Source organism: Notothenia rossii, assembly GCF_949606895.1.
Source record: "Notothenia rossii genome assembly, chromosome: 11".
Lineage (NCBI taxonomy): Eukaryota > Metazoa > Chordata > Actinopteri > Perciformes > Nototheniidae > Notothenia > Notothenia rossii.
Genome location: NC_136910.1, coordinates 3,470,194 through 3,489,180, shown reverse-complemented (window position 1 = coordinate 3,489,180; position 18,987 = coordinate 3,470,194). Strand labels below are relative to the sequence as shown.

General features: G+C 40.6%; 1 protein-coding gene across 1 annotated transcript in view; it reads left to right on the top strand.

The window, feature by feature from the left end:
- LOC307024377 (zinc transporter ZIP11-like) overlaps window positions 1-17,563 on the top strand; it is a gene marked incomplete at its 3' end in the record, with an annotated part of 34,013 nt that extends 16,450 nt beyond the window's left edge. Inside the window, exon 4 of the mRNA XM_079658442.1 lies at window positions 17,315-17,563. Coding sequence (XP_079514568.1) covers window positions 17,315-17,563 — 249 coding nt within the window. The remainder of the gene's footprint in view (window positions 1-17,314) is intronic.
- Between the last annotated feature and the right edge of the window lie 1,424 nt (window positions 17,564-18,987).

Genomic DNA, 18,987 nt, shown 5'->3' with positions numbered 1-18,987 from the left:
ATTGAGGTCACACAACTGTAATAGACCATTAAGGCGTATTGTCTGATTTAATAATGCTATATTTGCGAACACCATGTAGTGGAATAATATAATTGAGGGAAATAAGGAGGTTGATTGTGATTATATGCCAGTTGTCGTCATCCTGATATTAAAAAAGGAACTTTACAGATACAACATCGATGTGTGTAATCATATTCTTATTTTATGGGTCAATCAATATGCTTTATTTTTCTTTAAGTTATTCATTCATTTCACGAGGAGATTTGCATAATTGTATTGATTTTATTTATTTTTTCACATATAAAGCCTTGCGTAGGATTCACGTGGGAAGGTTGCTTATGTAGGACAAAGCAAATAAATACGGACAGACATTTTCCGATTCATAAAACACTGCGTACCGGCGTAGGACTTGTGTGCGGCACGTCCTACGCCGGTTTCCCTTTTTTATAAATCACAATCAACTCGAAATACGGCGCAGCTTTCGCGGGCTTCGCGTAACGCCCATATTTGCCTATAAATATTAATATTCATTTTGACTGACTGCATGAAGAAGATCGCAGGAAATGACGGCAGAACAGCTAAAAAAGACATCTCACACCGTGTCAGATTTTGGTTATTTTGGGGAGGTGGAGATACATCATATTGTTTGGTGGATTCAGTTTGAACCAGAGTAGCAGCATGGAGGTCGGATCGTCACCAAAATAAATAAATAAGTGGTCCGAAAAAAGTTAATGACAAAATACACATAACCTTCCTCAGGCAGTGTGTCATTGTGTTTGTGCCGAGGACAGGAGACCCCCCCATGATGAGACACTGTAAGATCGGGGGATCCCTGTGCAATTAATGTTTATTTTTGTATTTGGTGGTTTGTGTTTCAGCTGTCGATCAGCTGTGCGCAGCGTCTCCACTACAGCCTGTGCGTCTCAACCCCCCCGCAGCAACTCTATATCCACCAGTTAAAGGAAATACAACTAATGTGTTCAGTCGTATCAGCTGCCAAATCTACCAAACATATGGTGCTCTTAGTTTCCATACCTCCTGTGTTTTATGAGCGGCTTATCAAGTCTTAGCAAACGGCATAAAACATGATTAAACATGTTAGTATATAAAACCATGCTCGTATCTACAACCTATAGAAATGCAAAACGGCCTCAGTTTGGACGTAATTCTGTCCTCCTGCTTACCGCATCATTTATGAGAAATCATTTCATAACATTAACACAACATATTCGAGGTGGTTTTCAATAACATATCCGTATTTATTTATTTCTCCAAGTTATGTGTTTGTGTGCACTGAGGAGTCTCAAACAGGCGTTTGTTAAATCATTTTAAGATTGGCTTTAATCAATTTGTGAAAATGAATTCTTCATATATGATAAATGAGAGGTAACGTTTTATTTATGGTATTATTTCCACTTCTCTCCATTCTTCCTTCTCCCAACGGTGTCGCAGTTTCTCGTCTCTCCCGTTTTTGTGCGTACGCATGGGTTAGAGTTTGCGTGGAGGACCGAATATTTTCCCGTCAAGTTTGTTTTTTATAAATCGCAAACATTGCGTAGAAACTGGCGTATGCCATCTTTTGAGCGAACGCACCAGTGGTGTAGTGGGCGTTGGACGCGGAGGTACGCCGTACCCCCACTTATTTGAAGCATGATTTCTTTTTTTAATAGTCTAATACATCTAACATCATTGCCAGTGTTATCAGTTGCAAGTGTGTGTTTGTTGTAATAATGACGAAAACATAATAGGCAGATTTCACAGTAATTATAATAAAAACGTAGCTCAAGCATTTATGCAACTTGATTTGAAGCGTGTGTGTGTGTGAGGGGCAGAAACGTGTGTGTAGGGTGACCAGGTGTCCCGCACTGTGCGGGACTGCACACACAGCATTTTTATTATTTGTCCCGCGTCCCACACATTGAGACTATGTCCCGCATTTGAGTGATAGTCACGCAGAAAGGCCGGATCGGTTCGCTGACAGCCGGCACCGCTCTTTATTATTATATTGTCTAAACTGCATCATGTAAGTTGCCGTTGACAGTTCACGAGCGCGTCCATAGTGTCTCCCGTCCACACCACCCCGTCCACTCAGTAAAATAATCGCCACTACACGACTGGTACGCACCGTTTATAAATGAGGCCCCTGGACGGAGGGATTATATCTCTTCTCTGGCCTGGGAGCGCCTTGGGACCCCCCTGTCAGAGCTGGTTGATGTGGCCAGGGAAAGGAACGTTTGGGGCTCTCTGCTGGAACTGATACCCCCGCGACCCGACCACGGAGAAGCGGGAGAAGATGGGTGGATGGATAATTGTTTTAATTTCTTTTTATAATTTTTTATATTATAAGCTTTTTGTAATTATTGATATTTATGTATTTTGTTTTTATAGTTCTATATTCACTCAATCTTTGGAACTTAACTCACTATCATACACCAAAGCCTATTCCTTTTATGCCGAACAGTAATGTGTTCCCAGCTGCTAAACATAGAGCTAATTTAAATTACTTGATATGCTAATGCTATCTCAATGTATTTATTGGTGTCCTATTATTTTAATTAACTAAAGCTGTGGAGTAAAAAGTACAAAATTAGCTTTTTAAATATAGTAATGAAAGAATGATAACGTAGCATAAAATGAAAAATACTTAAGTAAAAGCACCTCCAAGTTGTACTTAATTAAATATACTTCTTTACTTTAACAAACGAGCATTTATTGGCATTATAACTCCTCTCTTAATGCATGTTTATCGTCCCTTCACATCATACATTTTGCATATTTGGATTGATCTGATACATTTGATTCTACATCTGCCTCGTAGCGCTGCAGTGCGTTTTCCTCCTGAATGAGAATTAGCATGCCGAGTAAACAGCACTTCCTGTTTTCCCTGCACTCTCATTAGGGAGACGCTTCATTTGATCTGCATCTCAACAAACGAGAGACATCTGATTCCTCCTGTCAATGTTTCCACGCTTGTTTTTGTGCCTTCAAATCTTTTATTTGGAACGACGAGGCTTTGATGCCTCCATGATTTGATTTGAGCAGAATTTAATCTCTATTATTGGAAGTCTCCCAGGGCTCCAATGACATTGGCTTCTATTTTCTTTTGCCTATTAAGCTCCAGCGCCTTGCAGAAACCACTGTGTGTTTTGAATTATAATAATGAACGGCTGCTAATTTTTAACAATTGTCTCGCGCTCTGCTCTTGTATTGGCTTTTGTCTTGTATCATGATGTATCCCTTTCTTCCTCTTGTAAGTGTTTTTTATAAAACACAGCTGCAGATTTTACCTGTTCTTCTCAGATTTGCACCCGAGTGTTCAATCCAGTGATAAATCAGGCTCAGAGGGGATTTGTACACACTTCAATTCCCTCCTCACATACATACATGTTCAGCTCTATATGGAAAAGCCCATGAGATCCATATTGTATGAGAGCACACATGTGATGTTCAGTGTTCTTGATTACGCTCCAATCCTGCAGCTTGGCATTATATCGGTGTTTGTTTGATAAATAACAACAAATGACATTTTAATGCACTTTGAAGTGGCTGCAGATGCTGGGTTAAGATACCCCATAGTGACATATTGCAATATATTCACAAATATCAGAATCAATCTAAATAATATAGGTAGCTCTTTCTGATAGGAATATATTAATGCACGGGAAAAACATTATTTAAATGTTACACTGTATTGGGATCTCCTAATTACTATTAGTTATATTTTTGATTAATCATGTAAAAATATATCCCATCACAATATATCTTTCCCCCAGCGAAACTCTCAAATTACACGTTTTGGTCTACTTACATCAAAATGCTCCTTGTTAGCATGTGACGTTAGCATTTAGCATAACGGGTCTGTTCTCTTTTTCGTTTTATTTATAACAGACTTTGTTCTATTTGTTGTAGTGTTGTAATAACTCCAAGTGATATCTTCTGTAACTGAATTCCACCCAACACCATTAAAATTAAAACGTACATTATATTGTTATTGTTAGCATTCTGACGTTAGCATTTAGCCTAAAACAGCCGTTAGCTCAGTGGATATTTTCATTGGCGGTATTTTTCATTTTATACATCACAGACCTGAATTGGTGTTTAATTGTTGACAGTAAGACGTGGTGACATTTCTACAATCAACTCTATTTGATATGTTTACCTTTATGAACGTACATTTAAAATTGTCATTGTTAGCATGCTGACGTTAGCATTTAGCCTCAGAAGGCCGTTAGCGTGGCGGATATTTTCTCTAAAGTCTTAATTTTTTTTTATCTCAGACTTGGATTACAGTCTTTTAATGTTTTAAATATTCACAATGAAAGTCTTTGCTAAAACATATTTCAGGGAATTGCTGCATAGAAGTCGTTTTACTACATAATTATAGTTATTAAATAAATGGCATCTTATTTCCGATCTATAATAGTGGGTTTTCCTTTAACTACAGGCATACTTATGTGAAATCTCTCCCTCCATCACTATTTGGACCTTTTACTGGATAAACAACAACTCCAAATGGTCATAGTTAGCATCTTACGTTAGCATTTAGCGTGAAAGAGCCATTAGCATGTTGAAATCTTCTCTAATGCTGAATATATGTAATTTTACTGCATAATTATTAGTTATTAAATACATGGCATCTTATTTCCTATCTACAGAAGTGGGTTTCCCTTTTAACTACAGGCATACTTATGTGACATTTCTTCAACCATCACTATTTGGACTTTTTACTGGATAAACAACGACTCAAAATTGTCAGTTAGCATGTGACGTTAGCATTTAGCCTAAAGCGTAATGGTTATCTTCTCTGATGCTGAATTGATGTAGTTTTACTTCATACTTACGGATGTTAATTACATTGCAAATGATCTCCTACCCTCAGTGTGAGTGTGTTAAGTAAGAGTAAGTGTATATTCCTGTGCCTGCCTTGTAAATGGTTGACATTTCTCCGGATAAATATGATCCAAACTAGCTTCGTGTGATTATTTTCTTCTTCCCATGATGACTGCCCACAAAGAAATAGGACTCTTGAGTGCAGCACTTAAATAAAACGCTGGTGGTGTTGCAGCATGAGAGGGATTAGAGGAAAGATGGTGACAGATGGAGGCATGAACCGATGGGACTAAGATCTATTAAGCTCTGGAAGAGAGAGATGAAATAGGAGAAGGTGGACAGCTTTGGACGTTATTAGCTCATCGATGGACTGAGGCGAGATGGATGGATCGGAGAGTTGTCAACAAGGGAAGGTGAATTGATCGTGGAGTGAAAATGAATTGGAGGCATCTTGTCTTTTAACGAGAGAGTTTGCTCTGGCAGGGGGATACAGTCCATTAAAACAGAGTGATGAATTTGGGAACATACACATGGTGAGAGGAATCGATAAGCAGATTCCCTCGGGGGGGAAACCTTAATCGAGGAAACTAGTGAGATGCAGGCCTTTTATAGATAAGGTGAAAAATGCATGATTACATTTCTTGCTCATGATTTAGGAACACATTTGAGCCAGTTTATTTTGTGCAGGGTTTTTATCAAGTTGTTTTTATCCGTGCAATCAATCAATATATCTATCCATCTTATTTCTCCAGCTGCCATAGGCTGTGATTAGATTATAGAGTCTCTAAAGAAGGCGGGCGATAAAATACAAGTTGTTTTAGAAAATGGATGCATTCAAAAGGCAATAACAAGTCCTCAGGGATGTCTAATGCTCTATTTATTTATATTTTGGTATGGGATAGAAATCACCACCCTCAAGCTCGTTCTCCATGAGTGCACTTCCTGTAAATAAATCATGTATTTTACTTTATCAGCCCAGAATAAACATTGAACTAATCATAAACACATCTGCTCTTTATATTCCACACAGACAGTGAAACCATTAAGTATTTAAACAATGTGCTCAGGGGCGGATCTAGCATCCCCTGCCAGAAGGTATATGCTACGCAGTCATATCAATCAATGTTAACTTGGAAAGCCACGCTATTGATATTTTAACTCAATAACATTAGGTGACATTATTGTGGCACATCAGTAAAGCCTCAAATAGAAATATATATATATAAGGTTGCAGACATAATTGAATGATTTTTAACTGAACAATAACAGCAGTTATTATCCAGTGGAAATCCTTACCTACTGGCCGAGTTAAATCAAACTCTTTTTGAACTAGTTTTACACACAGTCTTATTTGACTTGCTCAGGACTTAAAACGTTTTTTTGCCACCCCCCCCCCCACAAAGAAAGCAATATATATACACAAATACAAGGTCATCATCTTAACAGTTTTTTTATTTAGTTATTTGGGTCCGAATGCTTCTCGATTTGCGCCGTCCCGTTCAAATGAAATTGCCGCCAATCATATTTCCACGCTCGCGCCAGTGCCGGGGGAGGGGTTACAAGGCTCGCGTCTTGTGCTGCATTCACTTGCACTCGGACATTAGAGATTTACTCTCATAAATGTCTGATGAGCCTCAACTTTTCTTTCAAAGCTGCCAACTGGGGTGGCAAGGCAATTTGTTAGGGTGGCAGTTGCCATCCTCTGCCACCCCGGTAGATCCGCCCCTTAATGTGCTTAGTACTCTTGCAATCAATCAATGACTAAAAGATAGCAGAACTATTACTTTACAATAAAACTATCTGATCATAACATCTGATGACTTAAACCTGCTCTGCAATCTAGATCCCTCCCTCCCGAATAATTACAGGCCCATCTCAAAGCTCCCATTTGTGTCAAAAGTTTTAGAAAAAGTTGTTGCTAATCAACTCAATACATTTCTGAATGACAATAAAATCCATGACAAATTCCAATCAGGTTTCAGAAAACACCGCTCCACAGAATCAGCTCTCCTCAGGGTCTCCAATGACCTCATGATGGCATCGGATGCAGGCGATTGCGTGGCTCTGGTGTTGTTGGACCTGAGTGCAGCGTTTGACACAGTGGACCGTGCCATCATGCTTGATAGACTCAGGGAGTGGGTTGGCACCTCAGGGTCTGCCCTCCAGTGGTTTGCGTCGTACCTCCGTGGGAGAAGTTTCTCCGTGGCGGTGGGCCCGTTCTCATCACATAGCACTCCCCTATCCTGCGGCCTGCCCCAGGGTTCTGTTTTAGTCCCCCTTCTTTTTGCCCTGTACATGCTCCCATTGGGCCGCTTAATTAGCCAATTTGAGGGTGTCTCGTATCACTGCTACGCAGATGATATCCAGATATACTTCTCCTTCAAACCTGTCAAAATGGAAAAAAATAAACACCCTCATCACATGTCTGTCTGCAATTCAGGAGTGGAGGTCAAGCAACTTCCTACAGCTCAATGCATCGAAAACGGAAGTCTTGATCTTAGCGGCTGATAACATCGCCTCTAAGGTAGCAAGCCACCTGGGTTCATTCAGTGGTAACATAAGGGCAAATATAAAAAACCTGAGTGTAACTTTCGATCAGTCTATGCTACTAGACAAACACATAAAACTCCTGACCCGTACCTGTTTTTCCATCTCAGGAACATTGCCAAGCTCAGGGGCTTTCTATCCAACGCAGAAATGGAGATGGCTGTCCACGCCTTTATTTCATCCCGGCTTGATTATTGTAATGCTCTGTTCTCCTGCCTCAACAAACCGGTTACAACAGGTCCAAAATGCTGCAGCCAGATTACTCACTCGGTCCAAAAAAACATGCCACATCACTCCGATCCTTTCTGCCCTGCACTGGGTCCCTGTGTATCTCAGAACGCAATTCAAAGTATTGGTCTTCACATCTAGAGCTGTCCATGGCCAAGCCCCCGTCTACATCAATGACCTGATCCACCCTCACATCACAAACCGGGCCCTGAGGTCCTCTGAGCAAGGCCTCCTAAGGGTGCCCCGAACCAGGCTAAAGATTAAGGGGGACCGTGTCTTTGAGGCGATGGCCCCAAGGCTTTGGAACAAACTCCCCCAGATAATAAAAACCTCGGCCTCAATAGAGATTTTTAAGGGGCAGTTAAAGACCCACCTTTTCCGACAGGCCTTTGGGTCGTCGGGGGAGGAGAGTTAGTAGCTTTCTTTTATTGGTGTTTTATCCTATGTGTTACCTGCTGCTGTTTTATGCCTTTTTATTCTACATTGTATAGTTGTACTTTGAATTGTGTCCTGTGTACTGCACTGTAAGGCACTTTGTACATCCGTGTTTAGAAGGGTGCTATAAATACAGTTTTACTTACTTACTCTATTTGGTAACTTTTTTGCCTGTAAATATTGAAAAACAAACATTACCAGGTGAGAAAAAGTCACATTTTAATAAATTAAATGTTGCCTAATGTGCATATCTCCCCCATGTTCTAAAAAAGGACTAAAATATTCAATTTGTTTCAAGGTAAATCAGAATATTTTGACCTTACATCAAATCTTTAGTATCTCAGTTCCTTTTGTGTTACTCATCATAATTAGCATTTCTGCTGAAGGTAGCATCTCCAGGAAGGTCTTTGCTATTTAAAAAAATCTCTGTTTACATTTTAAAAAAGCAGGAATATACTCACAGGCTTCCAACAAAGTCTGTAGCCTTCCGACAAAGGGACCCACTCAATGTGTAACTACTGTATATATAGATATTGAAAAAATCCTTATATGACTCCCTGCTGGTTTCTTATATTGACCTTTATGGCGTCTCCAAACTCAGCAGGACACTCACTGATTGGAGGATTGACAGAGATGATGACTCTGAAGCGTTGTATGATCAGAGGGTCCTCAAGAGCATTTTGAGATTTTGTAGAGAGCATTTTGATAAGAATACAACTTTCCTTAAACAAGGTTATTTACACTTGAACAGTAATTATTAATGTTTGTGGATAATGGCAAAAGTCCTTATGAATTTTCTGTCTTAAGAATGATGAATACCCAACGTTGCCTTATTGGTACCCTAAATCTATATACATCGTAAAAAAATTGCAAAAACAACAAGAGTATTTGAAATCCATTTTGGCAGGATAATTAGTTATTGGAATTGTATGTTGTGGAAATAAATTGTGACGAAAACATCAGTCCTGAGGGTGGAGAAAAACACTGAAGATATTTAGTGAAATGGAAGTTTCAAAAGACTTTGGCTGTATTTATTTATTTGTATTTATTTTAAGGAATATAGCTCACAATTTCCAAGCTCATTCTCAATGAGTGAACCTCCTGTAAATAAACCATGTCATTTATGATTCATATAATCAAGACAACCACATCTCGAATGAATGCCCGAAACATGCTTTTCTCTGCGTACAGATTTTTCGTGACAATTTAGCTTTCTTATTTGAGGTTAATGACATGGAACATTTATCAATTATGTTTGTGTCAAAGAGGAATAGATATTGGAAAAAGTCTTGCTGAAACTCGTTGCAAATTGACCCAACGTGACCTTATTGGTACGCCAAATCTATATCATTCAGGAATAGCTGCAAAAAAACAACATCATTTTAAATCAATTTCAGCTAATGGAATGCGTTACACGCCACTCATAGCCATTGGTGGCTGTCAATAAAGCAAAGTATTGCACTTGAAGGCTACAAACCTCTGTCAAAGCCAATGATGCATTCAAATGCCCCTCCAATGGGCCAATATTTGGGTTTTATGATAGTTTAAAAACAGCAGTTGCTAACAAGTGTCTAAATGAGAAGAATAAACGTCATCACGCCCAACATTAGCCGCGTTTAGCTTAGCGGTGGGTGGTGACGTGAAGTCATGTGACCGTGCTGTAGTTCCTTTATAGCCCAACATTAGCCACCTTTAGCTTAGCGGTGGTGACGTGAAGTAATGTGACCGTGCTGTAGTTCCTTTATAGCCCAACATTAGCCTCCTTTAGCTTAGCGGTGGTGACGTGAAGTCATGTGACCGTGCTGTATTTCCTTTATAGCCCAACATTAGCCTCCTTTAGCTTAGCGGTGGTGACGTGAAGTCATGTGACCGTGCTGTAGTTCCTTTATAGCCCAACATTAGCCACCTTTAGCTTAGCGGTGGGTGGTGATGTGAAGTCATGTGACCGTGCTGTAGTAAATGTATAGCCCAACATTAGCCTCCTTTAGCTTAGCGGTGGGTGGTGACGTGTAGTCATGTGACCGTGCTGTAGTTCCTTTATAGCCCAACGTTAGCCACCTTTAGCTTAGCGGTGGTGACGTGAAGGGATGTGACCGTGCTGTAGTTCCTTTATAGCCCAACATTAGCCACCTTTAGCTTAGCGGTGGGTGGTGACGTGAAGTCATGTGACCGTGCTGTAGTTCCTTTATAGCCCAACGTTAGCCACCTTTAGCTCAGCGGTGGTGACGTGAAGTCATGTGACCGTGCTGTAGTTCCTTTATAGCCCAACGTTAGCCACCTTTAGCTTAGCGGTGGTGACGTGAAGGGATGTGACCGTGCTGTAGTTCCTTTATAGCCCAACATTAGCCACCTTTAGCTTAGTGGTGGGTGGTGACGTGTAGTCATGTGACCGTGCTGTAGTTCCTTTATAGCCCAACATTAGCCTCCTTTAGCTTAGCGGTGGTGACGTGAAGTCATGTGACCGTGCTGTAGTTCCTTTATAGCCCAACGTTAGCCACCTTTAGCTTAGCGGTGGTGACGTGAAGTCATGTGACCGTGCTGTAGTTCCTTTATAGCCCAACGTTAGCCACCTTTAGCTTAGCGGTGGTGACGTGAAGTCATGTGACCGTGCTGTAGTTCCTTTATAGCCCAACATTAGCCACCTTTAGCTTAGTGGTGGGTGGTGACGTGTAGTCATGTGACCGTGCTGTAGTTCCTTTATAGCCCAACATTAGCCACCTTTAGCTTAGCGGTGGTGACGTGAAGGGATGTGACCGTGCTGTAGTTCTTATATAGCCTAACGTTAGCCTATTTAACTTTTGTTTAAGGGTGCCAGCCAATTCTCTATCCTGAGATTTTACGTGTGGTCCATCACGTATACACAACGTTTCAACAACACATTGAATGACTGAGGTATTGAAGAAAAAACACTCACTAAAAAAATCTTGTCTAAAATCTAAATCAGTACCCAAAATTCCACACTCTGCAAACAATAATCCAATTTAAAAAGACAATGTGCTGCTTTTTTAAAATTCTCATGGGCATTGAAGATGTTATTACATCTCTCACGGGGTGTAAAGAACACATTGATAACTGTTTCTCAGGATTTTCATCTTCTGGAAACAAATTTGCTAATTATTCTGACGACACAAAATGTTTCAAAGTTATCGTTCAGCTCCAAAAATGTAATTGGTTTATCATTGGCCCTCCATCACATTTCATTAACATAGGGACAATCTTTTTCTGGTTATTCCCTTTACAAACTGGCAAAAGCAAACGGAACCAAAAACAAAACGTCCTTGGCAGTGGAAAATATGAAACCTGTGACAAAATCTACTAAAAGCTTCCCGTGTTATGGCTAGAATGGATGTAGTATAATCAAAATGAATTAATATAACTTATCAGTGATTACACTTTAATTTAAATGGTAATTTTGAAGTCAGCTGCATGTTTCCGATATTGGAGAACTGTTTTTGTTTGTTGACTTTTCCTTAGTTTCAATTTGTGTTATGTATTCATGAGTGTACAGCTCCTTAAATATTTCAGTATGGACCAAAATGGAGCCACCAACAGTCACTATTAGTGTGGTTAAAAATAGTTAAAGACTTTTCCTCCATGACTCTCCATCGTACATTTGGTAGATATACAGTTCAACAGTCCAGAGGAAGATCCTGTGTTTCGCTCTAAATATCATTTATGGCTTGAGCTACCTTTGCTAGGGCCTGTACATCTTATTTTTTCAGGCTAGGAAGAGTTGTAGTTCACTCAGGCAATTTCCTTCTTTTACATATCCCTATGCATACATTAGGATTCCAGCTCTGCATGTTAACAGGGATATTTCTAGGACACGGTAATCCATATTTCCGTCTTAAACTAGTCACATATGGATTATTCTTTGGCCCTGAGTCAAAAGAAGAACAGCAGTAATTGGGTTCTGGCATTTGTCTCAGACAGTTGTTCCAATAGCCTTGAAACTCTGTTGAGACTTAATTAGCAAGACTGGAGATAGTGGATATAACCTGGAGTGTATCGGCTGCCAACGCAAATTAAAGCAAGTCACAATAACGGAAGGGCAAACAAATTAAACGGCTAATCAAATGGAGGAGCAATTATATTGTTTGGGAATTCAAAGGAAGGTATAGTTCGAAGCAAATTGAAGTTTCCCCCCCGGTAATCTCAAAAGCTTTAATTTGATGTCCTTAATTAAATTCCTCAAATACATTTAGTCAGACGCCTGAAATAAGGTCTGTGGTTAAGCTGAAAAGATTGTTCTGCTAGATAAAACATATCAGTAAATATCACACTGGTGGATTTAAAAACTGTGTCTAAATTTGAAGAATAAACGTCATCACGCCCAACATTAGCCGCGTTTAGCTTAGCGGTGGTGACGTGAAGTCATGTGACCGTGCTGTAGTTCCTTTATAGCCCAACATTAGCCACCTTTAGCTTAGCGGTGGTGACGTGAAGTCATGTGACCGTGCTGTAGTTCCTTTATAGCACAACATTAGCCACCTTTAGCTTAGCGGTGGTGACGTGAAGGCATGTGACCGTGCTGTAATTCCTTTATAGCCCAACATTAGCCTCCTTTAGCTTAGCGGTGGTGACGTGAAGTCATGTGACCGTGCTGTAGTTCCTTTTATAGCCCAACATTAGCCTCCTTTAGCTTAGCGGTGGTGACGTGAAGTCATGTGACCGTGCTGTAGTTCCTTTATAGCCCAACATTAGCCTCCTTTAGCTTAGCGGTGGTGACGTGAAGTCATGTGACCGTGCTGTAGTTCCTTTTATAGCCCAACATTAGCCTCCTTTAGCTTAGCGGTGGTGACGTGAAGTCATGTGACCGTGCTGTAGTTCCTTTGTAGCCCAACATTAGCCACCTTTAGCTTAGCGGTGGAGACGTGAAGTCATGTGACCGTGCTGTAGTTCCTTTGTAGCCCAACATTAGCCACCTTTAGCTTAGCGGTGGTGATGTGAAGTCATGTGACCGTGCTGTAGTTCCTTTGTAGCCCAACATTAGCCACCTTTAGCTTAGCGGTGGAGACGTGAAGTCATGTGACCGTGCTGTAGTTCCTTTGTAGCCCAACATTAGCCACCTTTAGCTTAGCGGTGGTGATGTGAAGTCATGTGACCGTGCTATAGTTCCTTTGTAGCCCAACATTAGCCGCCTTTAGCTTAGCGGTGGTGATGTGAAGTCATGTGACCGTGCTGTAGTTCCTCTATAGCCCAACATTAGCCACCTTTAGCTTAGCGGTGGTGACGTGAAGTCATGTGACCGTGCTGTAGTTCCTTTATAGCCCAACATTAGCCGCCTTTAGCTTAGCGGTGGTGACGTGAAGTCATGTGACCGTGCTGTAGTTCCTTTATAGCCCAACATTAGCCGCCTTTAGCTTAGCGGTGGTGACGTGAAGTCATGTGACCGTGCTGTAGTTCCTTTATAGCCCAACATTAGCCGCCTTTAGCTTAGCGGTGGTGACGTGAAGTCATGTGACCGTGCTGTAGTTCCTTTATAGCCCAACATTAGCCACCTTTAGCTTAGAGGTGGTGACGTGAAGTCATGTGACCGTGCTGTAGTTCCTTTATAGCCCAACATTAGCCGCCTTTAGCTTAGCGGTGGTGACGTGAAGTCATGTGACCGTGCTGTAGTTCCTCTATAGCCCAACATTAGCCACCTTTAGCTTAGCGGTGGTGATGTGAAGTCATGTGACCGTGCTGTAGTTCCTCTATAGCCCAACATTAGCCACCTTTAGCTTAGCGGTGGTGATGTGAAGTCATGTGACCGTGCTGTAGTTCCTCTATAGCCCAACATTAGCCACTTTTAGCTTAGCGGTGGTGATGTGAAGTCATGTGACCGTGCTGTAGTTCCTTTTATAGCCCAACATTAGCCACCTTTAGCTTAGCGGTGGTGACGTGAAGTCATGTGACCGTGCTGTAGTTCCTTTATAGCCCAACATTAGCTTTTTACTTCATATAAATCATAAAGTGATGTTAATATGTGGCGATTATCCTGCTGAACCAAACATGAAAGTATAATGAATGTTTGTTATTTTCTGCAATAACCCAAAATCCAATGGAATAATCCCATTGCCTTTTTGAATAGCAGCCATTGAGTGCTTTGTTTACTGGAAGCTGGGCTCAGAAATGAGATTCCTGTCTCCCGTTGGCCTCTTATTTCACTTATTTGCATAATGGATGTGAGGTTCTCTGTAGGGTTAAGTGATCTGTTGTTCCTGCCAATTGGATTTAAAATATCTCAACCTGTGATTCCTCTCGGCCATTTGTAACAGTCAGCAGGTGAGATTGCCCATTTATGCTTTGAACCCCACGCTAAGCGCCCCATATTTTCCTTATTTCTAAACCACATTTGATTAGTATTGTATTATTTTGCAAACAAAACAATAGCCTGTTGTGAAAAAGCGTACCGGTGGGCTGTGCTTAATTTCCATTTGCCTACTGTTTTTTTTTTTCAGTGTATTTTTTGACTTCATATTAATTACAGGAAAGAAATGAAACAACAAAAAAAACACATGCTATACAGAGATGCTGTGAGAAACCAATGTGAGTTTGGAACATTGCACAATATAAATCTATTCTAGTAGACCTCAACGATGGAATTGTGATCAGTAGAAATGGCCATGACATGGGACCTTTAATTTATATTCGTTTAAGTTTTTTTCTTCACCTCCGAGGCATGGCAGTTTCCAGAGAAGTGTTCTTCTTATGTGTGCTCTGAATTGTTGTTCGTTAAAGATTCAACGGCTCCCCACCGTCACTCAATTCGCACAGAAGTACACAATGTTCTCCGGAATGTTCTCTAGACCACGGAGAGAGGGAGTACGTAGAAAAGCTGGTGAGGAAGATACAAATAATCCCCTCAAGAATCCTTCTGTGTGATTATGGAGTAGGTGTTAGTGCAGGAAGGGGTGAGAAAATGACATATAACCATGTATAGCGAGCATAAAACTTTACTTGGAATCTCATAAGGCTGGAACCGCTCCCTTCGTGGGTAATTGGAAGTGAAGTGAATAAGTATAGAATGCAAACCAGCTCTTCAATTATTAACCAGGCTGCTGCTTCAGTGCCGTAACGAGGCCTTTGTAAACAGAGCTGCCCTTAAGTGGGTTCCAGCAGTGCGCTATTGAAGAATGAGTTAAGGGGAAATTGCTGCAGGTGAAGGAAAATGCACGGGGGGTCGTCTGGAGAAGTTTAATTTAATTGTGCAAACGGGAACATTATATTTCCTTTCTTTCTGCAAAGGTTGTTGAAAAGTCCAGCCTTAGAGGAAATACTGACTGCATCTTCAGTACACGTCAAAATCCAGTCTGTTTACTAAAACGTTGCACAAGAGAGGCGGATAATATGATTAGAAATATAAGCAAACATATTAATATCAATAATTAAATCGAATAACTCATTTGTTTGAATTGGATTGTACTCAACTTGAAAATAAATAAATAAGATATTGATTCATGAATTACTTGGTACTCCAAGATGTTACATATACAGGTTAAAAAATGTGTTAAAATCCCAACGTAAGTAAATATGAAACACTCAATAGTAACTTTTAACACTAAAAGCAAACTTGAAACATAAAACTGAAAACATGAGGAAAGACAGGATTGCTCAAATTAGAAAGAAGACTCATTTTTAGGTTTAGGACTAATTCCTGCCCCATTTTATAACGCTGATACTTAAAACATCTCTAATAGGTCTCATTCACACCTAACAGTCAGTTTTCTGGTGCGCGCCAGATGACAGTTTGTTCCATTCTTTCATTTCTCAGAAGGTTCGGTTTGCGTTCACACGGGGAAAACTCAAATGGACTATAAACTTTAAACGCAAGTCATGTCCACGGAAATGCTGATCACCCATTGGTCAGACATTAAGGGGGCAAATCCCTCTACCGGAGGCTCCGCCATGGAGCATCGGCAGGTTATTCTCATGCTGCTGTTAATCTGGAGATCAACAGACACTAGCGGCGCATATGATTATATCATCAGATCAAACATTATAACACATGAGACGTTCTGCAGTCAGGAGGAGGTTTCCCCGACGACAGGTGGCTCTGACTTTTATGTAGCTGACGGAGAATTTGTACTTTACACGACACTGTTCAACACTTCATTCTGCTTCACTCTTTAACTAAACAACACTGATGTCTTGAAAGACTCTTTCGCTAAAGATTTTGAAGATATCCGCGTTCTTGTGACACGTAAATACTACGCTTCCTATGTTTCGGTGCGGACTGCGTTCACACCAGCGATGAACCGCTCCAGAGTTCACTAGCAAGCGCTCCGAGACCACCTATTTTAGTGGACCAGAGTCCGGTTGTTTAGTTCTCTTCAGAGGTCTCGGACTGTGTTCACACCGACCCAAACGAACCGCACCAAGCGGCTAAACGCACCAGGGTTCGATTCAACCGGACTAAACAAGGCTGATGTGAACGCACCCTCTTAGTTAGTTCAGTTTGTTTTAAGTTGCTTTTAGCTTTTCTTCAATATCATCGCCTTGCTTCTGTTGTTGTAACAAGATGGAAATGCAAAGCTTATTTTGTTTCCTACACTTTCTTATTGCTATGTGCAATCAGCCTGACATTATGCATTGGGAACAGCTAGATGTGCATCACATACACTGTAGGTCGATGGAAAACAGGACGGTATCAATTCCCTGCAATCATGGCGAGGATGTGATTGCCACCAGACGTTGGTGATTCGACTTCTAAACTTTAGAGTTTTTACATAATTCACAAGTTTTCCGCTTCCAAAGATCCAGTTTCTGAGTTGCAATCATACTCTGTGTCTCTGCTTCTCGCAGTGCATCCCTTCTGCAGACTGACAGTGTGTGTGTGTGTGTGTGTGTGTGTGTGTGTGTGTGTGTGTGTGTGTGTGTGTGTGTGTGTGTGTGTGTGTGTGTGTGTGTGTGTGTGTGTGTGTGTGTGTGTGTGTGTGTGTGTGTGTGTGTGTGTGTGTGTGTGTGTGTGTGTGTGTGTGTGTGTGTGTGTGTGTGTGTGTGTGTGTGTGTGTGTGTGTGTGTGTGTGTGTGTGTGTGTGTGTGTGTGTGTGTGTGTGTGTGTGTGTGTGTGTGTGTGTGTGTGTGTGTGTGTGTGTGTAGGTGCTGAACCCAATCAGACTCAAGATTGGCAGGAAGCTACTTTCAGTGATGAACAACAGACGCTGAAGATTCACTGTGTGCATACATGAAGCTGAAAGAAAGACATAGCACATGTATAGAAAGATGGACACAACACACACACACAATGTTTTCATCTTATCTAATTTCTCTCTTTCCTCTCATCTCTCAGGTGATGCTGGCTGCTTCTTATTGGTCGTTGCTGGCGCCGGCGATCGGTATGGCCGAGGATTCTGGGAAATACGGCTCGTTTGCCTTCGTCCCTGTGGCGGTGGGGTTCACACTCGGAGCGGCGTTCGTCTACTTCGCTGACCTCGCCATGCCCCTTCTGGTAGGAAACCTCTCACACACACAGTGTATTCTGCAGGGAAGAGTGTGTGTGTGTGTGTGTGTGTTTGATATATGCACAGGCACACAGTGACATAAAACAGACACAATAACAGGAAACAGAATTCAAGCTCACCTAAAAACTAGAGGAAATTGTCCGGGTGTCATCTCATTATTTTGAGCCCATTCAACCCAGATGGAGGGATCACCGTTGCATAATAACTCATTTATTCATTAGTAACCACATGTTTAATTAGAAGAAACATGTTCTGCATGTTCATTTCTTTCTTACTAATTGCAGACGATGAAACGTATTAATTATAAAGATCAAAACAAGCTTTTAATTAGTGAAAAATGACTTGAAACGAACGGCAGATTATTAACTTATAATTGGATGAATTAAGAAATCCCCCTCTCTGTTTTCTGTCAAAATGATCTCATGCTTTTCTACTTTTAACTCTAATTAGAGTTTCTCTTGAAATCCATATTTTTTCACAGATTTGATCGTGATAAGTCTAATCACATGAAACTTCCTCTGCAAATATTAGGCAATTAGAGATCCAGACACTATATGATTAATATAAAAGCTGTCATGGTGAATTATGGGTTCTTGTGTCGGATTGTCACGTTGACTTCTACACGCGTTAGAAAGACAGAAAGCTTGAGAAACGACCTGAGTTTGAAGCTTTTAACGAGCGTAGTGGTCTCGTTAATGTTTTACTTGATTGTCTTTGTGGTGTTTTTTTATTAAAAGTTGTCCAAAAAATATCATAAGCCTCCAAAATCTACCATTTTCAATTTAGCATGTGTTGTAATTAATTAAAGTTGCCTCTTAGGCACTGGACTTGGATAAATGTAATGTAATGTAAAATAATACTGAACCAGTTGGAAAGGTCATAATTATTTTAGTTTTGAAGCCGAGCAGATTAGAGTTTTAACATTCTCCATATTTTTAAATGCTTCCATTGGTTTAATTCACAAGTTCTCCAAGTCAGTTTTTAATGATTTGTTTTTTATTTTATTTGAAAGAAGCCCTACTAGGCTTTCTTTTTGAGTTTGGGAAATGGACGCAGAGACAGAAAGGCGCAGAAAGAGACAGAAAATTGATAGACAGAGACAGTGATGGACGGAGAGAGACAAACATGGATGGAGGGAAGGACATAAATGGACAAGGAAGGATATCAATGGACAGAAATAAAAAGAAAGACAGAAATGGAAAGAAAGAAACAGAAATGGAGAAATGGATGTCCTCACCAAGTGGATGTAGAAAGACGTAACAAGGACATAGAGGCAAAAAATGGAGTAGAACAGTGAGCGGTGGACAGTGAGACAGACGTGTAAATAAAGAGATGGAAATGAATAAAGAAACAAAGAAAAAAATTGACAGAGAGAAACAGAAATGGATCGTACAAATATAGAAATCAAGAGAGGGAAAAACAGAAATGGACAGAAAGAGACAGAAAATGGACATAGAGCATGGACATAGAGACAGAGAAATGAACATAGAGACAGAACATG